The sequence below is a fragment of the Carcharhinus amblyrhynchos genome, chromosome 16 (genome assembly GCF_965287045.1).
Source record: "Carcharhinus amblyrhynchos chromosome 16, sCarAmb.v2.hapA, whole genome shotgun sequence".
NCBI lineage: Eukaryota > Metazoa > Chordata > Chondrichthyes > Carcharhiniformes > Carcharhinidae > Carcharhinus > Carcharhinus amblyrhynchos.
Window position 1 is genome coordinate 31373386 of NC_137339.1, and position 26031 is coordinate 31399416.

Genomic DNA, 26031 nt, shown 5'->3' on the forward strand with positions numbered 1-26031 from the left:
TCAGCCTGCTATCAGATCTTTCGCTGTGTACTTTTTAGAAGAAACTCCAACATGTCTCATCCACGGAGTGGACTCTGGACTAGACTATGACCCTGGAGATCTTTGAGACAAACAGCGAGGTTTGCTGAGCTTTCACCTCCTGCAGATTGTCCTTTACATTGACTGCAGGGAAACTTTGCATGCTTTTCTGGACTCGGGACATTTCCCCTCCCAATAGTCTCCTTCTCTTCTGAACACCTTTGTGGGAGATGTTTGAGCTTGTATTATAGGCTGTGTGTGGGGATTTTTGAGCTTGTACTATAGGCTGTGTATGGGGATGTTTGAGCTTTTATTATAGGCTGAGTGTGGGGGCATGTTTGAGCTTGTGCAGAGTGTGTGTGTGTAAGGGAGGGAGTTCAGCTGAATGTGAGTTGGACCATCACCCTCAGTGTGTTGTTAGTGACACTTGGGCTATTACCCTGTGTGCTCAATTAGTGACACAGAGACCATTACTTCCTGTGTTCAGTTGTTGGTGACACTCAGACCATTACCCACTGTGTGTTCAGTTAGTGACACTCTTTGATTTGATTTATTGTCACATGTATTAACATACAGTGAAAGGTATTGTTTATTGCACACTATACAAAGCATACCATTCATAGAGGAGAAAACGAGAGAGTGCAGAATGCAATGTCACAGTCATAGATGGGGTGTAGTGAAAGATCAACTTAATGCAAGGTAAGTCCATTCAAAAGTGACAGCAGCAGGGAAGAAGCTGTTCTTGAGTTGGCTTGTACATGACCTCAGGCTTTTGTATCTTTTTCCCAACGGAAGAAGGTGGAAGAGAGAATGTCCAAGTTGCGTGGGGTCCTTAATTATGCTGGCTGCTTTGCTGAGGCAGCAGGAAGTGTAGACAGAGTCAGTGGATGGGAGGCTGGTTTGTGTGATGAACCATTACCCCATGTTCAATTAGTGACACTCAGACCATTACACCCAGTATGTTGTTACTGACTCTCAGCCCATTACCCCCAGTGTGTTCAGATAGTGAGTCAACCCATTACCCCTGTGTGTTCAAGTAGTTACTCACAGCCCATTAACCCTGAGGATGTGTGCACGTAGCAATGATTGAATTTGTAGAAGTTGATTGTATTAGACAATGTGGATATGTGCACATAGCAATGCTTGAATTTGCAGAAGTTGATTGTATTAGATGCTTGCAGTGGTATGATATAGTGCCTGGAAAACAATACCTCCTGCTATACGAATACTACTCTGATTGATGATATCTAAGCTGTAGCTAAGAAGATTACGTGCATGCATTAGCAGAACCTATAAGTATTGTGCTGAAACCACGAGTCAGTGTCAGTCTCTCCTTAGTGTTATGGGCTCTGTTTGCCTGCTTTATTGTAAAAGGAAGACTGACCCGACGTCGTAATATTTGATCAATAAATGCTGTGGATGCACATCTGGAGTTGAATCGATGTTTGTCGAACTGAGTCTGATGAGGCGTGCTGAATTATAGATTGTCAACCCCAGTGTGTTCAGTTAGTGACACTCAGCCCAATACCCCAGTGTGTTCAGTTAGTGACACTCAGCCCATTATCCCAGTGTGTTCAGTTAGTGACACTCAGCCCATTACCCCAGTGTGTTCAGGTGGTGACACTCAGCCCATTACCCCAGTGTGTTCAGTTAGTGACACTCAGCCCATTACCCCAGTGTGTTCAGTTAGTGACACTCAGCCCATTACCCCAGTGTTCAGTTAGTGACACTCAGCCCATTACCCCAGTGTGTTCAGTTAGTGACACTCAGCCCATTACCCCAGTGTTCAGTTAGTGACACTAAGCCCATTATCCCAGTGCGTTCAGTTAGTGACACTCAGCCCATTACCCCAGTGTGTTCAGGTAGTGACACTCAGCCCATTATCCAGTGTGTTCAGATAGTAACTCTAAGCCCATTACCCTCAGTGTGTTCAGTTAGTGACACTGAGGACATTACCCCTCCTATACGTTCACTAAGCAACTTCATCAGCGCTCGCCCAACACCATCGACCTCAAGTGACGCAATGACGTCCCGACGTCTCCCGTACGTGCGTGCGTCACCAGCCCTGCGCCGAGCCGCCCGCGCGCGCGCGCGCTCCACTGAGTGACGTCGCCGCCTGCTTCAGCCGGTCCATGTTGGCTTTGGGATTTTAATAAGACGCTCCGGCGGCGCCTCGACGCGCAGGTAAGAAGTGACCGTGTGTCGGGTGGCGTTTCCCCGTGGCGGGTGGCTGTCGTGGCGGGTGCCGTCGGCCGGTGCCTGCGGGACGTCAGGACGCAGACGGGCCGGACGGACGGACGGACGGCGTCGAGTGTACGGACGGCGGCGTCACCTGCGTCGCTGCCGATGGCGGGGCTGACCACCCCAACGCCCCGCCGCTGCCGCCGCCGCAGCCGCCGCCTCCGCCTCAACCCAACCTGCTGGCCGCCCCGCCCACGCCCATCACCGAGCCGCTCATAGGCCCGTAGCTTCTCAGCCCGTGCGCCCTCCTGCCGCTAATTGGCCTGGGCGGACGTCAATCCAGGCGTACCCGCTTTTAGTCAAGTTTGGTTGGAGCTGCGCTGTTATTTAGGCGGCTGACAACAGGGAGGGAAGGAGGGGGTTGTTTGTAAAAGGTGCAGGTGAAAGCCCAAGAGTGGTCTTTTCTCTATATTGCAGATCTTGTTGCAGGAATATACTCCCTGTCCAGCGAGAATTAAAATTAAACACACGTGGGGATGGTGCTTTTTGAACTTGACATCCGAGCATGCTGATATTAAAGAAATAAGATGGCGCAGGCACACTGCGGTAATTGGATGCTGCTAACTAAAGAGACATCGAACTATAGAACTTTTCAACCATACTTTAGATTTAACTTTTAAAGATTATATTCATTCCATTTGGGTATCAATATACAATGTTTCCTTGGCTGTGTTTTTTGTGTGGTATGATCTTTATCAGAGTACCTGGGAGAATGACAACCAAAGGTGGTCCAAATGAGGTGTTGAGTGAACTCAACTACACTTCTTTGCATGCCCCTAATTGGGACAAAAATATCATCTTTAATTTTGTATGATTTGTTCACATTCCTGTTTCAGTATATTGTACATTAATGTCCTCCCATGATCAGTGGAAAATATCAGGTTTATTGAGGATAATATTGGCTTTATTTGGCTTTTTCTATCAAAGTAGTGATCAACTATTTACCATAATGCCCAAATTGGTAGTTTTTGTTTGTATCCAACATTCCAACAGAGAAAACTTGTCAAACATTTAGGTCTGCTAATTTGGTGGGTGGGGTTGGGGGGGAAGTAAAAATACAGAATGGGAATAGCGTTGACAACTGTCTGATTTGAAACTGGAGAGTTTGCTTTTTGAGTAGAACATCCAAGCAAAATATATGCTGAGTTATTTATGAAAGTTGATGTTGACCACTCCATCTCATGATATGGAACTATTAAAATCTTCAATAAACTTTTCATTATTAGTATGAATAATTCTTGAACTACACTCCCATCCAATACAGAAGATTTGTGTTATTTAGTGAAGAACCTTGTACTTTCAGATGGAAGTTATTTGACCCCAATCATTTTAAAAAAAAACATAATTGGCCTGCTACTGAATTGGACGTAGTCAGTTGCAGATGGTTAGTGCCATTGTTGATTTGTTGGTTTAATTATGGGAGCAGATGCGTCAATCCTTGATTTAAATGAAGGATCTTGGATGTGGGTTTAACAGTTTAGAGTAATTGTAATAAGTTAGTAATGAGTGTGTGGCAATGTTTGTCTTTTATAGTTTTTGTATCTTAGGTACCAATTCATTTCTCTCACGAGAATAAGGAAACTATATAGTGTCATATAAATGCAGTGCCACATTCAGACTCCTTGTTTTTTGTGGAGACTGCAATATGTGGCTGGTAGAAATTTTACAACTACTACTCCAGTCATGTGGAACAAGATTGCAGCTAATTAGCATAAAACGCTAGGGTGCTTGGATCTTTGTGCATCAGTGGCTAATGAGCACTTGCGTGTAAGTGTATTCAAGGATCTGTTGCCATTGCCCTGTACTGTTTATCTGGGACAGTTATTGAGAAAATTCTGGTACGCGTGGCTGGAAAACAGTTTACAGTGACTTGAAGAACATTATGTCAAGTGTACCACAATTCCAATTTCCCTAGTCTTGTTATTTTCAAAAAACCTGAGAAATAACACTTTGTTCCTCTGACCTGCCTTCTCAGTTCATTAATCTAATATACATCAGCCCAAACTGGTGCAGGTGGAATTTACTGAACTTAGTTGTGGAAAGTCTGGAATTGTGCACTCTGAGCTCTACCTAAACCACAGCCAAACTACCATGGAATGTTTTGTGCTGATGTGTTCAAAAATATTGCTGTTTAATTGCTTCACCTGACATTCATCAGTACGCATTAAACCTTTTGGGGCACTTTGATTTTGTAGCAGAACATTTAAACTGTTTATGACAGATGTAAACTGGTTCAGTGAAAAATATTCCCCAGATTTAGTTTTTACTTGCAGTAGAGTGTTCACAGGATAACTTAAATCACAGGATAACTTAAATCACAGGGAAGCATTCATTTATATCTTCTAGTTTCAGTATGTAATTTCATCAGTGAGCACACAGGTGAGAAGCGCATATTTACAAAGCGTACACATGTGGATTGCAATGCGAAACTCATTAAGGAGAGGGCCCTTAATGTCAAATGCCTCTGAAATCTACGCCAGGATTGCCAGTGATTAGATGAATTTCTGATTGGAAAATATTACCTTGCAAAATTACAGCAAGGAAAATGCAATCCACCAGGACTAAATGTAGAAGTATAAATCCAGGAATCTATCCAGGCTACATAGGTACCTGATCAAACATTTGTGCTGAAACATGATCAAACTTCTGATATGCTGAAGAAAACTCTGAGCTTCATGCTGGCAGGTGAGGTGCTGTTTGCTAATAACACTTTAAATATAAGTGAGTACATCTTCAAATTGGAAATTGTGGATGTTGTTGCCATGGTGTCATTTTAGGTTTATATAAAGAGGAATTTTAAATTATACTTTACTCCTGCAAATTCTTTACTGCTGGCCATACAATTGAAAGAGTAACCCCATCTGGTGTGGTATTAAGCTTGACAAGCCACATGTTTACATGTTCAGTCCCTGGGAGTAATGAGATAACTGCTGTCACCTTAGCCTCAGTGACAATCATATTTATGGAGACATTGGTGAAGGACAGTCATCGTAGCAGCCTGGAAATTCAGAAATGTAAGTAACCAGAATTTAATAGGACCTTACTGAAATTATTTTTCTGTTTACTGGCCAGCAACTGAACAGATTCCAAGACTGGCAGGAAGGCCTACTGCACAAGGTTGCAAACAGGGAGCAGCCATAAGAAGTTGGAGAAGGGATTATATATACATTGGAGGATAGAGGTCCATAAAGGATTTTGAAGAGGGATGGGAGGGGGAAAAAGGTGAGGACTACATGTGAGTCGGGGTATCAGAAAATTGAGTGGTGCGGAGTTCTAGTTGAGGGTTGTGATGATTGGTGGATCTCAGGAAAGGAAACAGGTTAGCTTAGTGGGCTAGAAAAGAACACCCCATAAGTGGTGCTGTTCTTGCATCCCTGAAGTTGCTGGGTTCCTCAGGTAGTGGGTAAGCAAGGCAGCAGATGTTACAAGGAAAACTAATGATTCTTGCATGTGCTGGTTGGGAGTGAGATGTCAGTGTTGGCTGCAAATGGTTTATGAGCCCCATCTTAGCCTTGTAGTCTCTCCTCTAGTGAGCGCATTGGTTGTTGGTCAGTAAAGGAGCTGGTCGATTGTTCGTTCAGGTAGCTTCCCTTCATTTCTCTAACCGTTCTCTTTCAGTGGGTGCTTTTTTCATCAGAAGGCCTTGACAGCACTGTACAGGTCTCTTTTTGATCTCACAAAGGCTTGGTGAATTTAACTGCCCTTTGGAAGGTACTACAGAATGACAATATGCAAATAACTTTACCCACCTACTACCACCTCACCCAACCCACCTGCCTGCAAACTACCACCTGCTACCCTATTTCCTTATTTACTAACCTTCTCACTGCAGCTTTTCCAAGAATCTTTAGGATATTTATATTCCTTACAAAATGTGGCAGATGGTGCTGTAAGAAGGGTATGGTTTCTGCACAGACACTTGCCATTGCGCCATCTGAGAATTCCTGCCCTGAGCCAGTTCTGCCGGAACCTCCATCGAAAGACTGCCCTGAAAGAGAAGGTAAGTATATTTTTTGTCTGTTCAGGGTTGGTAATGGAGATTCAGACCCTGAATGCAAGATTTGGACCTTGCTGTTCGGGCCAGGGATCGAAAAGATGTGTACTTGCTATGGGTACAGCTGATGAACAGGACACACAATTGATCTTAGTTGCTCAGTATTGGCACCTGAGGCATCTCCCAAGAAGGAACTGACAGCCACTACAGATACAGAGGAAGCTTGAGATTCCAGGACTGTCAAGCAACACCATGCTGAAGGAATTCTAACCATTCAAACAGAAGCCAAAGGATGGATGGTCACATCATTGCACAGTGTCGAAGATGGACAAGCAATCATTGAGACTCATTATCACTTGTGCCAAGAATTCCACGGACACAATAAAAAACAGCAAAAATGCTTTGATGAAATTGATGTAAAAATATGGAAACTCATCAGTGGACAGCATTCTAGACCAGGCAACAGGATCTAAACTCCAAAGCAGTTTGCCTACCTGAAAGCAAAAGCTAAATCTCAAAGAAGAACCTGTGATTGAAGGCTAAATTGTGGACAGAAAAAGGTGAAGACATTTTAATTCTTGCTGATGTGCATGCACGTGCTTTTCAAGGCTACCAAAGAGATTTGTGAATGCTCAACATGTGGATCAGCAGCAGTAAGATCCAAAGACATAACTTATGCATTGCATTCTGTGGGAAAAGGGTATGATTTTGATAAGAAGCCTTGCATTGTATTTATGCATGAGGCTCTATGACCAAAACACACGTGTGCTTCTGCCTTGTTCATCAATGTAATTTAACTTAAAGCTATTTCTTCTCGGAGAATATTTTCATTAGACCAGTCTCTGAGATGCGTAAGGCAGCAATCTGGACTGAATAGTGCTAGTTTATGCTCCTATAACACAGTCACAACTGTGGATTTTCCCCTCCACAGATTTGACATTTGTAAATGTTCAGCACAGAGACTTCTTGTGACACAGTTTGGCACAGGGAAAAATGCACTTTTCAGTGAATTGTATTTACGCTGGCTTCTGAACCTGTAAGCATGTATATGCATTGGAATGCTTGTCAACATTATATTGCCAACAGTAAGACATATTGAAGAGTCAGAAGTGAAGAACTGTTTTTATCTTTCATGAGTCCCTAAGAAATAGAATACTCTGTTTTCACACACAATTATAGCTGAAGAAGTCCAGTATTGGAAATACTTGTACAAAGTGAGCACTAAGGGGTTATGTGTATCCTGACACAAATTAAAACTTGCCACGAAGCAGTAATGATGTGTTAGTTTTTTTTTGTTTAAACCAGTGTTTGATTTAAAGTAGTACTTTATTGGTGGGAAGATGTAATCCAAACTTGCCAATAGTCAAACTCTTAAATGTCCAAGTATGAATGCAGCACAAGATTCCTACTTGTTAGCAAGTTGATCTCTGCTTTGGAGAACTTTCACCAGTTGCTTGAGTATATAAATGAATAACAGGAACTCATTTATAACCTTTATTTTTTAAATTATTTATTCGTTGGCTGTGGGCATCGTTGGTAAAGCTGGCATTTATTGCTCAGCCCTGAATGCCCCCTTGAGCATGTGCTGGCAAACCATTGCCTTGAACTGCTGCAGTCCATGTGTTTCAGGAACACCTATGGTACAATTGGGAAGGGAGTTCTAGGATTTTAACCCAGCGACAATGAAGGAACAGCAGTTATAGTTCCAAGTCAAACTTTTGATTACCTTGGAGGGGAGTTTGTAGGTGGTGATGCTCACAGGCATCTGCTACCCTTGTCCTTCTAACTGATAGAGGTTGTGGGTTTGGAAGGTGCTGTTGAAGGAACCTTGGTAAGCTGCTGCAACTTATCTTACACATTGCTGCCACAGTGCATTGGTGGTGGAGGGAATGACCGTTGAATTTGGTGAATGGGGTGCCAATCAAGTGGACTGCTTTGTCCTTGATGCTGTTAAGCTTTTTGAGTGTTGTTGGAACTGGACTCATTGAGGGAAACAGAGAGTATTGATTACACTCCTGACTTGTGCTTTGTAAATAGTGGGCATGAATTAGAAGTTAAGTTACTTGCCACAGAATTCCCAGCCTCTGACCTCCTCTTGTAGTCATGATGTGGAGATGCCGGCGTTGGATTGGGGTAAACGCAGTAAGAAATCTGACAACACCAGGTTTAAGTCCAACCAATTTATTTGATAGTAAACTCACCAGCTTTCGGGGTTTGTCCTTTGTCAGGTGAATGGAGAGTTCTGGTCTCAGACACAGCATATAACAGCACAGACAGTTTACAGAATACTGATTAGAAAGCATTCTCCTAGGCGGCCTCCACGACACACGATAGTGCAGAGTTGCTGACCAGAGACTGATAGCCAAGTTCTGCACCCGCGAGGATGGTCTCAGCTGGGATCTTGGGTTCATGCTGCACTATCTGTAACCCCCATGACTTGCCTGGGTTTGCAAAACCTCACTTACTGTACTGTCTGGAGACGATACATATCTCTTTAACCTATGCATTATGCTCTTTCCACTCACATTGTCGGCATCTTTAAGACTTAAATAGCAGGTTAATTGTAAAGACTCAGAATCTAATCAGTAATCTGTAAACTGTCTGTGCTGTTATATACTCTGCCTGAGGTCAGAACTCTCCATTCACCTGACAAAGGGCAAACCCCGAAAGCTTGTGAGTTTACTATCAAATAAATGGGTTGGACTTAAGTCAGACTTCTTACTGTGTTTACTCCTCTTGTAGCCTGAGTAATTATATGGCTGGTCCAGTTCAGTTTCTGGTCACTGGTACCTCCCAAGATGTTGATAGTTGGGTGTTCAGCAATGGTCATAGAATCCCTACAGTCCAGAAAGAGGCTATTCAGCCCATCGAGTCTGCACCAACTACAATCCCACCCAGGCCCTAAACTCATATCCCTACATATTTTACCCTCTAATCCCTCCAACCTAAGCATCTCAGTATACTAAGGGGCAATTTTAACACAGCCAATCAACCTAACCCGCACATCTTTGGACTGTGGGAGGAAAACTGGAGCACCCGGAGAAAACTCACGCAGACATGAGGAGAATGTGCAAATTCCACACAGACAGTGACCCAAGCCGTGAATCGAACCCAGGCCCCTGGAACTGTGAAGCAGCAGTGCTAACCACTGTGCTACCGTGCCGTCATGCTATTGAGTGTCAAGGGAGATGGTTAGATGCTCTCTTGTAGGATCTGGTCATTGCTCTGCACTGTGGCGTGAATGTTACTTGCCACTTTTCCATCCAAGTCTGATTATTTTCCAGGTTTTGCCGCATATGGACATGATTTGCTTCTGAGGAGCTATGAATGGTGCTGAATATTGTACAGTTATCAGCGAACATCCATACTTCTGACTTTTATGATAGAGGAAAGCTTTGGACAATACCCGGAGGAACTCCTGCAATGATATCTCTGAGGTTCATTTGCGATGATTGATTGCCAACAACAATCTTCTTTGTTGCTAACTCTGATTCTAATCCATGGAGAGTTTCCCCTGTTTCTGGTTGACTTCAGTTTTGCTCCTTAATGCCACACTTGGACAAATGTAACTCTGATGTCGAAAGCAGTCGCCCTCACCTCACTGGGTTTGTTCAGTTTTCTTTGTCGATGTTTGGACCAGGTTGAAATCAGGTCAGGAGCTGAGTGGTCCTGTTGGAACCAGAGTGCTAGTGAGCAAGTTATTGCTGAATAAGTGCCATTTGATAATATTGTCTACAACATCTTATATCACTTTGCTGATGATGGAAGGTAGACTGGGGCAATAATTGGATGGTTTGTGTTTTTCTTGCATTTTGTTTACATACTTATATGTGACAAGATTTGTTTATACTGTGCAACTGGCCTGAGAACTAGTTGGAACTTGAAATTGGCAAAACTCCTGCAACATGGCTATGGGAGATCTGAGGATGTTTTAATTCAGTGCACAGTGTCAAACCTAAATGATGTAAAGTAAAATGCCCAAGTGGATGTTCTACATTTTTGGTCTTATTTTGTCCTTTAAGTAGATTGTTTCGGGTCTCAAAATTCAGGTTATTCTTGAGTGATTTCCAACTCCACATAATTTAAAGTTTAAAAAAAATTGCCTTGGATTTCCTAAATGTAATTTAGATTGCTGTTGTCCCTTTAGTTTTTGTTAAGTGTAATAAGTGGAGGGTGATGCATAGAAGTTTCCTGGATGTGTTCAGGGGTTTGTATAAGAGAAATAGCTGTAACTGCACAAACAAAAAACCTCCCTGAAGCCTTTTTAGTTCATTGTACAGCCTACATTATTCAGCAGAACACATAAAAAAGAGGTAAGATAAGAACAATGCTAGACACTCTAATTTCTCACTAAGTCTTGCTAATTGTACAAAGATAGAAACATGAATATTCAAGGACTGCCTTAAAGTAAAGTTTATTTGTTAGTCACAAGTAAGGCTTACATTAACGCTGCAATGAAGTTACTGTGAAATTCCCCTAGTCGCCATACTCCAGCGCCCGGTCGGGTCAATGCACTTAACCAACATGTCTTTCACACTGGAAGGAAACTGGAGCACCCGGAGGAAACCCATGCCGACACGTGAAAAACGTGCAAACTCCACACAGACAGTGACCCAAGCCAGGAATCTAACTCAGGTCTCTGGTGCTAGCCATTGTGCCACCATGCCTGCTTCCAGATAACTAAGGCATAGTAACAATTCAGAGAAAAAAATGTTCAACTTCAGTCCTTCATATCTCCAAGTCCTTGTGGAGAGAGGGCATTGAAAAATTGTGGAAAATTATGGGGTCGGGGTGTTGCTAACCCACCCAGAATTATAATTTGGGGATCTGGAGGGAGGTGATTGCCTCCTCCCTCACACATGCGTATAGGATAGAGCTACACATAGTTTCACATTCTCATATAACATATAACTGAATAAATTTCCCTTTTGTTCCTTCATATTTTAAGAGCGACATTCAACAATTACATAGTGACAGTTGGTTAAGGGGGCTGTAATTCGATATTTTGCTCTATGGCTTTCCAGCTCTCTTCAGCATGCACAACCCTAAAACAGTTTCTATAGCTTTAATGTCCTCAGAAACACTGATGATGGGATCACCACCTGATCCTATCAAACCTGTTCTGCCATTTATCACAATCGTGGCTGATTATCCAATTCAGTTGCCTAATCCTGCTTTCTTCCCATAACCTTTGATCCATTCGCACCAAGTGCTATATCTAGCCGCCTCTTGAAAACATTCAATGTTTTGGCATAAACTACTTCCTGTGGTAATGAATTCCACAGGCTTACCACTCTTTGGGTGAAAAATGTCTCCTTGTCTCTGTCCTAAATGGTCTACCTGAATCCTCAGACTGTGACCCCTGGTTCTGGACATCCCCACCATCGGAAACATCCTCCCTGCATCTATCCTGGCTAGTCGTGTTAGAATTTTATAAGTTTCTGTGAAATTCCCCTCATTCGCCTGAACTCCAGCAAAAACAATCCAAACCTAGTCAGTTTCTCCTCATACATCAGTTGTGGGAAATTACCACTTCGGAGTCAGACTGGGGGTGCAACAATACAGTTTTATTTAACGAAGCTTTATGGAGAAAAGGCACTGGCACTCCGTAGTATTGGGCAGCTACCTTCTCTCAGACATACAATAGAAGTGGTTTATTTTTATACCTTTCAGACAATAGATAGTCTGGACATTAGCCATTTGACACATTGTTACAGTTGAGTAGGATGGATAGTTTAACACACTGTTAGAGCCAGACATATACAGACATTGGCATTTAACACTGCATTGTTTTATAGAATGGACACATGTAGGCCAGACTGGGTAAGCATTTCCTTCCCTAAAGGACATTAGTGAACTAGATAGGTTTTTCTGACAATCAACAATGATTTCATGGTCATCAGTGGATTCTTAATTCCAGACATTTTTTATTGAATTCAAATTTTGCCATCTGCCAGGGCGGGATTTGAACCTGGGTCCCCAGAACATTAACTAAATGTCAGGATTAATAGTCTAATAATACCACAAGGCCGTTGCTTCCCCCTAAATGTGTACACACACTTTCATATATGCGCATGTTGATTATATTATCTGTAATAAACCAATAACTTTTCCTTAGATACCTTAGAAGTAGTCTGAGAAATGGAAGCATTCACAGTGATGCAGTTACAGTCATTCCATTGTTCCAAGCTTAAAATTGGTTGGCGAGTTGACTGGAGTCTAGCTTATAGTGTCCAGTATTACACTAATAACCTATTTAAGATAATTAGGCTTGTAATATAAAAGCAAAATAATACAGATGCTGAAATCTGAACCAAAATAATTGACGAAAGGTCATCCTGATTCAAAACGTTAGCTCTGTTCTCTCTCCACAGATGCTGTTAGACCTCCTGAGATTTTCCAGCAATATCTGTTTAGGCTTCTAATGTGGCTCACATACGCTTTCCAGCTTCATTACTAGGGGGCTATCCTTGCCAGGCATGTGGAACTTGTCCAGGCATTGCACCATTTTTGAATTAAATGAAAGCATGGAGCATTCTCCCTGGAAACACATCAACCAATCAGAATCAACTTGCCAAACAAACAACACCCTTTTCTCACGCAGTATAAATTGTTGCTCTCTTTTTGAAATTTGGCATTCTTACATGTGTCCTGATAAGTATAAGATGTAAAACTTCAACAGCATGTCTCTTTCTCAGCAACTCAGTTTATGTTCATAATTTAGGGAGATTGATTCTGAACGTTCTTCCAATTATATTGCTGAAGTTTTGCCATGGGAGCAGAAAATAGAAAGTTTCCAGATGCCAAACCTGCCATCATGGGAAACAATCATTTGGTGGAACTTTTACCACCAAATTAATTTTCAATTATGGGCCGCGGGCAGACTCCAGAAGCTACAGGGCCAATCAGAGGCCCTCCAGCTTCAGAGAAGCAGCAAGCTGCAGTGAAAGGTAAATAACTAAGTATGTGCTTCAATAAGAAAATGCACTTTCAGACACCTTTTCAAAAATATAAGTTAAAAACATACAAAAAGCAGCCAAGCCACCACCACTCTGGGATGGGTGAGGTGGGGAAGCTCCTTTACAGGGCAGCCTTTCATATGACCTTGATCTAGGCAAGGAGAGGGAACTTGTAGGCCTGTCTGGAATATTACCAAGCCAGCTTGTCACTAGTTTCAGCCAGTTAAACTGCCCCCTGTTGTGTCAACAAACTGGAAGTTGATGAGAAACCCTGATGCTTTACGAGCCTAATTATCTCTCCACCTCATGGAAGAGAGTGGCCTTCTCTGGTCCTGCATCCACATTGGCTAAAATGGCTGGTAGTGGTAAAGGAGCCGCACCAGCTGGTCTCATGACTTTCGGCCCCATTCGCCTCCCTTCCCACTGCCGACGAGAATTCAACCCATTTTAATTCCGCCATCATGGAAGGGGGAAACTGACAAGGGGCAGCCCCCGCAAGTTTGGGTAAGAAGGAGTGTAGAATCTATGTGTCTGCACTAGTAGGGGGCTGACAATGTGAAATGCTGGTGGACACGTGATCCTCCATATCTATCACTGACCTAACCTTACCCACCACTAATAAAATGATCTATGTTAGAGGAATTAACGGACAGAAGGTCCCTGCCTACTTAAGCGAAACCACCCTAGTAGAAATTAATAACCTGTATATACCGATGCAATTTAATGTATGTAAAAATAATAAATTATTATGAGAAATGACCTGATGAAAGAATACGAAGTCTTAATAGATTATGGGAAGGGTGAATTGATTTGACCCCGCCCTGATGGGAGAAAAGATGGTAAGAACATACGTAAACCATGCCACTTCCGCAATAGGATGCAACTGGCAGTTAGAAGGTCATGGATTTGGCGCCATTTGGGCCTCAGTTCCAGGGGTCTGGGCAAAAACTAAACTAGATACTGGGCAAATTAAAATTGGCCCCATAATAGTGGAAGGTTCAGAGCGCAAACCTCACTGACAATATCCGATTAAGCCCGAAACCGTGAAGGGATTGATGGAAAAAGGGATCACTAGTGACTTGGCTGGTGTTCAAACTGGATGGGAGTTACCGATTAACCATTGATTATACAGCTTTAAATAAAGTAACTCCTAAACTACATCCCATTGTGGCTAGCCCCCCCCACCATCCTAAATGGATTGTCACCATCCCATTGGATTTTTATGGTATTAGACATGCCAGTGGGTTTTGGTCCATCCCTTTGGATTTTAATTCACAGGGTAAACTTGCTTTCACAGTAGGTGATAAGCAGTATACATGGACTAGACTCCCTCAGGGATTCCGTAACAGCCCGGCCATGTTTCACTCGGTAATGAATAAGATACTGGAACCAGTGGAGTTCCTGGAGGGGAGCATAATTTTACAGTACGTAGATGACATCTTGATAGCCTCTGAACGTCAGATGGGACCGCACTCGGTCTTGAAGCGCTTAGAAGTGTTGAGGACTAAAGGCAAACCCAAAAGAGGCCCAGAGAGGAAAACTACAGGTATTATGTTTGGGACCTTTAATATCCAAAGGGTCCAAAGAAATGCCCAGGAATGAATGAGGGTTCTATTCAGCAGTAATAACCCAACCCCATGGGGACTAACAGTGGACGGTGGGTTATTATTCCACGGCGGAGGGCTCCATAGTAACCGGGTTACCCAATTGTATAGCCACACTGGATTGTGCAGCATAGGCAGTAAAAGTCAGTGAGCCCATTGTAGTGAGGGGAAATATAGTCTTACACACCAAACACACCATGGTAGAAATGTTAAACACAGGAAAATTACGGTCTGTCTCAGATATGAGAAGGGCGAAGTGGGAGGCAGTACTTCATCCACCCTCAAGTCCATCACCATCATGCAAGACATGAGAGAGAATGCCGCCAAAGGAATGTTACGTGAAGGGAAACCACACACGTGCGGCAATGTAGATGAGGAGATAGAGGAAAATAAAATAGAGGTTGTGCCCTTGGAGGCACCGGAGGAGACCTTGTTTGTGGATGAGTCATGGAAGTATGTAGATGGGTCACTGCGAACGTGGTCTGATCCGGAAGGATAGAGGGAGGTACATTAGCACAAGTGGCAGAGCTAGTGGCCTTGACCCAGGCTTTTATTGAGGCGGTGGGGAGAAAGGTCAACGTTTACACCGACAGTAGATATGCATTTGGCATTGTGCATGACTATATGACCATTTGGGGAAGAAAGGGATTTGTTACAACAGGGGGTTACTCCAATCAAGCATGGACAGATAATCAAAGCCTTGTTGGATGCCACTGAGGGTTACTGTTACAAATAAACTCTGATCAGGGCACACACTTCACAGGGAGGGTAGTAAAGACCATTTGTGAACTGATGGGGATAAAACAGACCTTACCACCGTCAAAGTTTGGGTATGGTGGAGTTTATGAGTAGAACACTCAACACACAAAGGCCGTGCAGGATTCAGGAAAAAGACGGACCAACGTGTTGCCTGCCATATTAATGAAATTCAGAGCCACTACGGATCGAACCATCGGGCTGACACCATATGAGCTAATGACCGGAAGGCTATGCAACTACCCGAGTCCATTATTACTGGTGGGGCAGATATAGGCCCATTATGGGATAGGATTAGATGATATGTTTTAGAACTAAGCACCCAACTGAAGGATATGTGAAAAGCAGTAAGGGAACACCAAGTAGTGAAGGATGAGCAAAATGAGCTAGAACAGACCCCTGAGGTACCCCCAGCAGGCAACAAGGTTATGGTGAAGACGTTACCTGGAAAGCTTGAGTTCGCCCCCAGATGGAATGGCCCTTATGAGGTCATAATTAGTGGCGATACTTGTGCTTGAGTAGATATGCAAGGCAGGGACGTCTGGAAACATTGGACTCAGTTGAAAGAATATACCGGTGCCAATTGCAAAAAAATTATGTAATGTGCTCAGTTCACAGATACGTGAGACGGTTGGCCTCCAAGCAAGCCGACTGGGTTCGCGGGATGTTGTACACGGACGACCGGGTTCGCAGGAAGTTGCGCGTAGGCGATATAGCCTTTGAACCATTGTATAACTGTACAGGGCACTGGTGAGGCCGCAACTGGAGTACTGTGTGCAGTTTTGGTCACTGTATTTGCAAAAGGATATATTGGCCTTGGAGGGAGTACAGAGAAGGTTCACCAGGATGTTACCGGAGATGATCTGGAGGAGGGAACCGAGTGTAGGGTGTCGAAGTTTGCTGATGACACCAAGATTGGGGGAACGGCAAATTGTGCGGAGGATGTGGAGAGTCTACAGAAGGATCTAGATAGGCTGGGCGAATGGGCCAGGAACTGGCAAATGGAATTTAATGTTGGCAAGTGTGAGGTGGTCCACTTTGGTAGGAATAATGGTAGGAAGGATTATTACTTACGTGGAGAAAAACTGCAGCAGGCGACGGTGCAGAGGGACCTCGGGGTCCTTGTGCATGAGTCGCAAAAACCCAGCTTGCAGGTGCAGCAGGTGGTCAGGAAGGCGAATGGATGCTGGCCTTCATAGCGAGGGGGATTGAATATAAAAGTAGGGAGGTCTTGCTGCGGCTGTATAGGGCATTGGTGAGGCCGCAGCTGGAGTACTGTGTGCAGTTTTGGGCGCCGCACTTACGCAAGGATATTTTGGCCTTGGAGGGAGTGCAGAGGAAGTTTACTAGGCTGATGCCGGAGTTGAGGGGGTTGAGCTATGAGGAGAGGCTGAATAAACTAGGCTTGTACTTGTCAGAGTTTAGAAGAATGAGGGGAGATCTCATTGAGACGTATAAGATGATGAATGGGATGGATAGGATAGAGGTGGAGAGGCTCTTCCCGCTCAAAGGATAGTAGGACTAGGGGGCACAGCCTCAAGATAAAGGGGGGGCGGTTTAGAACGGAGTTGAGGAGGAACTTCTTCATTCAAAGGGTAGTGAATCTCTGGAATTCTCTGCCCGTTGAAGTGGTGGAGGCTACCTCGCTAAATATTTTTAAGACGCGGGTTGATGGGTTTTTGATAAGAGAGGGGATTAAGGGTTATGGGGAGAGGGCGGGAAAGTGGAACTGAGCCACGACAGATCAGCCATGATCTTATTGAATGGCGGGGCAGGCTCGAAGGGCTAGATGGCCTACTCCTGCTCCTATTTCTTATGTTCTTATGTTCTTATAACGGTCGCGCGGGTTATAATTAAATGATAGGATCATTCTTTTGCTGCTTTTCGCAACCCTTGCCCTGCCAGTTATGGAGGGAAAGTATAGGTGGAATTGTATAGACTTGGGGACAGAGCATCGCAAGCATCTCTGTAACAATGACTTTATCTATTGTAACCTTCTGACACATGGAATAGGCCCCTGGGAGGCAACCCGTAGGGACCGCTGCTCAGGATTCCTTAACCATACCATGTTGCCATCTCTGTTGGAGAGGCGAAGTGATTAGGGTCTCCTATGCAATGTAACTTCTTGTAGCTGGAATTTCTGGTGTTCAGCTGAGGGGCTGGAATGGACCTGTGCCCGGCAACAGCAGAGGGCTCGGGGGGGATGAGTACGTCAACATGAGATTTGGCCAATCCAAGCAATCATTACACCAACCCTTTAAAATCGGACCCCATCACGTAAACACTTATGTGTATATGTCTCACTTGAATGCGTTACAGTTGAATTTGAGTAAGTGCTGCGTCTGCTCACAGACTTCCACGCACAGAGGCGAGGGAGGAGTCCTTTATTCCCTATCCCTTTGTCAACTCCAGAAATGGTAGAATGGATTTTACATCAGAATAGAACCCAGGCCAGGACAAGGAAAGTGACATTTGAAACCCCATCAGGCACCACTATGCAAGGTACCTTCAATGTCAGCAACAGTGATGCTGTTTTGGGGTTAGGAGGTGGGGGGTGTAATAAAATCAGAAAATGTTGTAAGGATTCAGCAGGTCTGGCAGCATCTGTGGAGGGAGAAATAGAGGTAATATTTTGAACCCATATGATACTTATTTAGACTCCTTTAGCCTGATAAAAGTGTTAATCTGAGCACTCAGCAGTGATACTTTTGTGATCTTGCGCTCCAGTGAGTGAGCACCCATGCCACACTTGTCCCCTGTGTTGGCTATAGGGAACTCATGTTTGCTGTCTCATTAAGCGCAGATTGCACAGTGAACATGCCCACTTAGGATAAAAGAAAGGTCATTGATGAAGCAGCTGAAGATCGTTCACCTAGGACACTATTTTTGAGTCTGCGATGATTGGCATCAAACGGCCAAGAATATCTTTCTTTGTGCGATGTATGAGGCCAACTAGAGGAGAGATTTCCTCCTGGTTCCTATCAACTTCAGTTTTGCTTTAGGCTCATTGATGCCACATGGTCGAATGTTGCGTTGATGTCAAGCACAGTTCCTTTTTCTTGCATGTTTGAATCAAGGCTGTAATGAGGTCAGAAGCCGGGCAACCTGAATGTTGGCAAGCAGGCTAATGCAGTGGAAGTGTCATTTAACAGCACTGATGATAACACCTTTCACCACTTTGCTGATGATCAGGAAAGACTGAGGTGGTGGTAATTGTTTGGATTGGATTTGTTCTGCTTTTTGGGACACAAGTAATTTTTTGCATTGTTGGGCCAATGCCAGTATTGTAGTTGTGTTGGGATAGCTTGGCTAGCAGAGTGGCTCATTCTGAAGCACAAGTCTTCAGTATTACAGCTGGAATGTTTTCAGGGCTCATAGCATTTGCTGTATGCCTCCAGCCATTTCTTCATGTCACATGGAATTAATCAAATTGGCTGAAGACTGACATCTGTGATGCTGGGAATCTCGGGAGAAGGCTGAGATGGATCGCCCACTGATCACTTCTGGCTGTAAATACTTCGTTCTTGCCGTTTGTTTTGGGCTCTCCCATCATTGGGGAGGGGATATCAATGGAACCTCTTCCTCTAGTTAGTTGTTTAATTATCCATTACCATTTACTAATGGATGGGGCAGGATTGATCGATTAGTTGTAGGAGTACTTTGTTTAGTGTATAACACTCTGCATCTGCTTGGCATATAGTCTTGTCTTGTAGCTTCACTAGGTTGGAACCTGGATAAGCCTTGTGCTGCTCTTGGCATGCTATCCTGCACTGTTATTTAATCAGGCTTGATCCCCTGGCTTGAGATAATAGTAGAGTGGGGGATATGCCAGGTAATGAAGTTACAGATGGTGTTTGTATTCAATTCTGCTGATGGCCAACAATTTCTCATGGATGCCCAGTTTTATGATGCTCGGTTTGTTCTGTTAGTATTCCATTTAGCATTGTGGTAATGTTGCACAAAACTATGCATGATATCCTCAGTATGAAGATGAGACTTCGTCTCCACATAATTATACAGTGGTCACTCCTACCAATGCTGTCATGCACAGGTACATTTGAACAGATGATCAAGTACATTTTCCCTTTGTGGATTCTCTCACAACATACTGCAGACCCAGATTGGTAGATAAGTCCTTCAGGATTCAGCCACCTTGATCAGTAGTGGTGCTACCAAATCACTCTCTAATAACTAGACCATTTCTGAAGGCAGTTAGGAGTCAACAATATTGTGTGGGTTTGGAGTCATGTGTAGGCCAGACCAGGTAAGCACAGTAGATGTCAGGTATGATTCTTTGAATGTGACTGTTGGGCTGTTGATGAACTAATCTGTTGAACCGCTTTCCCAATTTCAGCATGATCACTCTGATCATGATATGATGTTAATAGGTGAGTGAATTGAGCAGTATCTAAATTTAGTAGTGTAGTACTGGGATGTGACATTTAAGGATACATTCACTAATCTTGACCACATGTGAGGTCTTCAAACTTCCTGTGGCACTGCATGCAGGTCCTCGGGGTTTAACTCCTATGTGGACATAAGCTGCTACTGCTTTTTGATAGTAAGAAGTCTCACAACACCAGGTTAAAGTCCAGCCAATTTATTTGATAGTAAACTCAGAAGCTTTCGGGGTTCACCCCTTCGTCGGGTGAACCCCGAAAGCTTGTGAGTTTACTATCAAATAAATTGGTTGGACTTTAACCTGATGTTGTGAGACTTCTTACTGTGTTTACCCCAGTCCAACGCCAATATCTCCCCATCATGACTGTTATTTGACAGCAGATCTGGATACCTGGCTCCCTGCAAGTACAAAATATCTTTCCTACATTCCACTTCCTCCACTGAGACCTGTGGTGTTGTGTCAGAAAACCTTATCGTCCGCTGCCTCCCATGTTAACCCTTTTGTTTAATTTGTAGATCAGACTAATTTCCCGCATGACTGCCAACACCTGCTCCAGCAACAGTGCTCCTCCCCTTAAAAGGGGTTCAACCTATGTTTAACTGCTGCTAGCAAGTTATGATTTTAAGCCCCCTACTGATGGGTGCAGCCAAAGAACAGTGTGGTTCGTGCTAGCTTTATGCAACAATCATTCAAATGACCAGGCAACATGAAGTTGACATGATGCCTGCATCATACTTAACATGCACACTTAGTCGCATATCGCTATTCCCATTCATGTTAGAATCTTAATGAGACTACAATGTTGATTTCTTGACTAGACATGTTGAAGAGGCAGCATGGTAACACAGTGGTTAGCACTGCTGCTTCACAGCTCCAGAGACCTGGGTTTGATTCCCAGCTTGGGCCACTGTCTATGTGGAGTTTGCACATTCTCCTCGTGTCTGTGTGGGTTTCCTCCGGGTGCTCCGGTTTCCTCCCACAGTCCAAAGATGTGCGGGTTAGGTTGATTGGCCATGCTAAAACACTGCTCCTTAGTGTCCTGAGATGTGTAGGTTAGAGAGATTAGTGGGTAACTGTGGGGATATGGGGGTAGGGCCTGTGGTCGGTGCAGACTCAATGGGCCCAATGGCCTCTTCTTGCACTGCAGGGTTTCTATGATTCTAAGAGTGGGGCTCACAGACAGCTAGCCAGAAATCTGAAGGTCAGTAGCTGCTAACTTTATGGCCATTAGTTTCATTGGGCCAATAATCAAAGTTTGCAGGCTTATGATTTCCCTGTAAGCTCTGCTCCTAACTGGAAACATCTGATTGGAGAATCAGCCCACAAACGTTATTGGACCATGCTGAAGACATAAGATATAGGAGCAGAAGTTGGTCATTTGGCTCATCGAGTCTGCTCTGCCATTCAATAAGGTCATGACTGACCTGATATGATAATCCTCAACTCCACTTTCCCACCTTATCCCCATAACTGAGTCCCTTACTGATTAAAAATCTGTCCATTGCAACCTTAAACATACTTAACGACCCAGCCTCCACAGCCCTCTGCAGTAAACAATTCCACAGATTCACTACTGATGAGAGAAGGAATTCCTGTTTTATTAGGTGACCTCTTACTGTGACATTATGCCCTCTTGTCCTGGACACTCCCACAAGGCTGCCAATCAGTTCTATAAAACTTATAGTTTACGTTCACATCATGATTTAAAGTTAATTAGTTAAAATAACAAAATTACAGCCCTCAGGTGCTTTATCAAGCCAAGTGTTGAAATGCCTTTTGCAACTGAAGCATTAAGCTTTTTACTCTTATTTGACCAGTTAATTCAAATTATTCATCTTGTACTTTTTTTTGTAAACTTAGTAATTGTTGGATTTGTGCTTGCCTTTTAGCTGGACAAACTTCTGCCATCACCTTAGTTAAAACTTACAGCTATGGCTACTCCTGACGTCAGCGTTCACGTGGAGGAGGTGGTTGTCGTGACAACACCTGACACCCCATCAGATGGAAATGCGGTCGAAGAGGTTAAAACTGTTTTGGTAGACTTCAAATCATCACAGCCTAGGTAGGGAGACCTGCTCCAGATTGTTGTTTGTATTTCGTCTAGCTATCAGGTCTTAAAATGTGTCAAAATTCTATAGCGTCTGATCTAAACAACTGTTGGCTTAATGCAGTTTTAGGTTTGGGCAATAATTGACATTATTGAACATACTTTCCTTTAAAAGTTAGATTACTGTAGATGAAACCATAATTGGTGTTTAAGTCGGGTTTTGTTTCAGAGAGGGAAATTACCTGAGTTGTACAGAATGGTATATAATAGCAAGAATATAATCCCTGCAGAGGAGTAGGAGGCTATTCAGCCCATTGAGCCTGCACCAGTAACAATCCCACCCAGGTCCTAGCTTTGTAACCCCACGTATTTACCCTGCTCGTCCCCATGACATTAAGGGGCAATTCACCTAACCTGCACGTTTTGGAGCATGGGAGGAAACCAGAGCTCCTGGTGGAAACCCGGGAGAATGTGCAAACTCCACACAGACAGTCACCCAAAATTGGAATTGAACCCGGGATGTGGTGAATGGGAGGAATTCAAAACGGAGAACAGAGTTTGTGGTCTTAAGTTGTTGAACTCAATGTTGAGCCCAGAAGGTGGTAAAGTGCCTAAATAAATTAGTAGCTGCTGTTTCCCCCAGCTTGCGTTGGGTTTCACTGGAACATTATAGCAGGCTGAGCTCCAAAATGACTGTTCCCCCCATTTGTGTTGGGCTTCACTGGAACATTATAGCAGACTTAGTTCCAAAATGAGAGTAGGATGAGAAATTCAAAGGGCAAGCAATTGAAAATATGGGGCCTTGCTTGCAGCTGGAGTGAAGGTGTGTCAAAAAGTGGTTACCCAGACTTTGCTTTGCTCAGTGTAGAGGAGAGCACATTATGCAATAGCTCTTCACCTGGAAGAAACATTTGGACTTTGAGGAGCAAGGACGTAAACTGGCAGGTGCTACACCTCTTGATTGAATGGGAAGGGGATGAGGTGTTGGCAGGTGAAAGGAGTGGGACCGGGTGTCACAGAGAGAACAGTTTCTCAATGCTCATGGGGAAGGCGGGGAAGAAGTATTTGGTGGTGGCATTATTTTGGAGTTGATGGAAATGTTGGAAGATAATCCTTTGAGGATCATCTGGTGTGGTGGAAAGTGAAGACAAAAGGAACCCTATCATGGTTCTGCGAGGAAGGGGTAAGAGGGTGAGAGCAGAAATGCGGGAAATGGGTCAGTCATGATTGAGTGCACTGACAACCATAGTGAGGGGGAATCCTTAGCTGAGGAAAAAGGAAGACATGATTCACCATTGTGGAAGGTAGTATCATCAGAATAAATGTGATGGAGAAACCGGGAGAATGGAATGGACTCCTTACAGGAAACAGGCTGTGAGCAGATGTAGTCAAAGTAGCTGTGGGAGTCAGTGGGCTTGTAATGAACATTGTAGACAGCATGCCCAGAAATGGAGATAGTAAAGTCAAGGAAGGGAAGGGGAAATCATCTAAAGGTGAGAGAAAGGTTGAAGTTTGGAAGCAAAATTGAGTAAATTTTCCAGTTCTGGAAGAGAACATGAAGCAACACAGATACAATCATCAATGTACCAGAGAAAGTTGTGGGAGGGGTCTGAATAAGCCTGGAACAAGGAATGTTCCACATCCCCCACAAAAAGAAAGGCTTAAGGAGGGCTTATGTGGGCATCCATAGTAACACCTTTTATTTGGAGAAAGTAAGAGAAGTTAAAGGAGAAATTGTTCAATGAGGGAACACGTTCAGCCAGGCGTAAAAGGGTGATGATTGATAGAAACTGGTGAGGCCTCCATTTGATGAAGAAACGAAGAGTCCTCAGACCATCCTGATGTGAGATGGAGGTATGGAAAGATTGGATGTTCATGGTAAGAGGAAATGGTTGGGGCCAGGAAATTGGGATTTTAAGGTGATGGAGGGCATCAGAAGAGTCATGAGTGTAGGTAGCAAGATGTCTGGGAAAAGGAAACAAAAATAAGAACAAAGATAGGTAGAAGTGAGGACAGTGGGGTAGAAATAGGTTGAAATGAACGGTCTACCAGGATCGTATATTTGCTCTATTTTACCTCCCTTGTTCAGGCTCCCGCCGTCTACATTTGTGATTTTTTTTTTGTCACCCTTAATCATTTCAACATTTTCCAATGTCCTAGTACTGAGTTGTTTTCTCTTCACAATGGATGCTTTCCATCCCCCACCAGGATATCTTGAGTGCTGTCCACTTCTTCCTTGAACAAAAACCTGAAAACTTCCTATCCACCACCACCCTCTTTATCATGTAACCTCTCCAGTCCTCTAACTTCTCCCTGCCTCTGCCCTCTTTTTCAAAAGCATGAAACCCATAAGACCATAAGACAAAGAAGTTAAAGTAGATAATTCAGCCCATCAAGTCTGCCCAGCATTTGATTCCTACCTTTCTTCAATTCCAAAAAAGGTCATATTGGACTTGAAATGTTAACTCAATTTCTCTTTCCACAGATGCTGCCAGACCTCTTGAGTATTTCCACAATTTTGTTTGTAATATTTAATTAATTGAGCTTCTCCAAAGGATGTGATCAAGTTTGAAACCAGAGTTTCCAAATGTACGGAATCCTGCACTGCAAACATTTCTGAAATGAACATATTTTTGTATTATGACATCAAAAGACTTAGCTTCTGGAGAGTTTTCTTCCTCTACTCCATTCTTGGAACAAAAACCTGAAATTAAAATCAGGCACCCTGGGATCATGAACTCTTAGATTGCACATTGAAAATGTTTTATAGAATTTACGTTAGATGTGTTGAGAGAGCCCAAGTAAATGTCACACTCCTATCACTGGCTGGGAGAGGCAAGAAAGAAAGCCCATGGCCAGTAAGTAAAAAGAAAATTGAAAATTCCTTTCAGCTGATCAAAATCAGCCATGGAAGACCACATTAATAACAGCAATAATCTTCATTTATGTAGCACCTTTCACATAGCAGAATCTCTCAAGCCATTTCATTGGACTATGCATAGGCTAAGTGATCATCCACTTACTTTCTAGATGATGCAACCCCAGACAAGAATTAGACCAGCTCCCTTTTCAAGACACGCGGAGACTCAGTACGCATTGCACAAACTGGCCGTGCATTCTAAAGCCTCGCTATTCCTTGAGAAAGTAAACTGCCAGTGTGTACCTACTATTCCAGTTTCTTCCCACAGTACAAAGATGTGCAAGTTAGATGGATTGGCTATGATAAATTTCCCCTTAGTGTCCAGCAGTGTGTAGGTTAGGGAAATTAGGGTGAGTATGGGGTTACAGGGATAGGGCCTGGGTGGGATTGCTGTCTAATAGATGATGCAGACTTGATGGGCTGAATGGCCTCCTGCACTATAGGGATTCTATGATTTTGCACAGTTTAGATGCATGTTGCTTGGCCCTTTATAATCTCTAATCTGAAATACTCTATTTAAAGGCAATCAGTTTATGCCTTTTATTATTTTATATGCTGCTACCACGTTGCTTTTGTCTGCGTTGCTCTAAAACAAGACTCAAACTCTTTAAGGTTACTTGAGTAACCATGGTTCTTAGGGCTAGGAATGATTCTTCTAGCTCTTTTTTTTAAACCACCTCCATGACACAAACTCAGTCGCCTTATGAGTGGCCAAAACATGGCACGCTCTAGATCTAATTGATGATTTGTGTAATAGTAGAATGGCGTTCTTTGATTTGTACTCAGTAGTTCTATTAAACAATCCAACACTGTTTTGGCTGTGGCTTCTTCTCTACGTTAATTGCAAACCTTCAGTGATGCGTGCGCATACCATCTAGATCCTTTTATCTCTCAATCACTATCCTGTATAACATCCTGTAAATGATATGTTGACCTTTAACGTACAGCCGCTCGGAGATCTCTGAAGGGTTAGACAGCTCAGGTTCAGGGCTGTGAAACCTCTCCAAAGATCTGAGGTACTCAGCCAAAATACTGAATGCTTATACTTTCTGTTATCTCAGATATGCCTCTTCATTAGCTTAAAATCAAT

The 26031-nt window shown here is 43.4% G+C and overlaps 1 protein-coding gene across 1 annotated transcript in view; it reads left to right on the forward strand.

Annotated features, from left to right (window-relative positions):
- Nucleotides 1-2089: 2089 nt before the first annotated feature.
- gmeb2 (glucocorticoid modulatory element binding protein 2) overlaps nucleotides 2090-26031 on the forward strand; it is a 69888-nt gene continuing 45946 nt past the window's right edge. Inside the window, exons 1-2 of the mRNA XM_080204958.1 lie at nucleotides 2090-2202; nucleotides 21864-22036. Coding sequence (XP_080061084.1) covers nucleotides 21906-22036 — 131 coding nt within the window. The 5' untranslated portion in view covers nucleotides 2090-2202; nucleotides 21864-21905. The remainder of the gene's footprint in view (nucleotides 2203-21863; nucleotides 22037-26031) is intronic.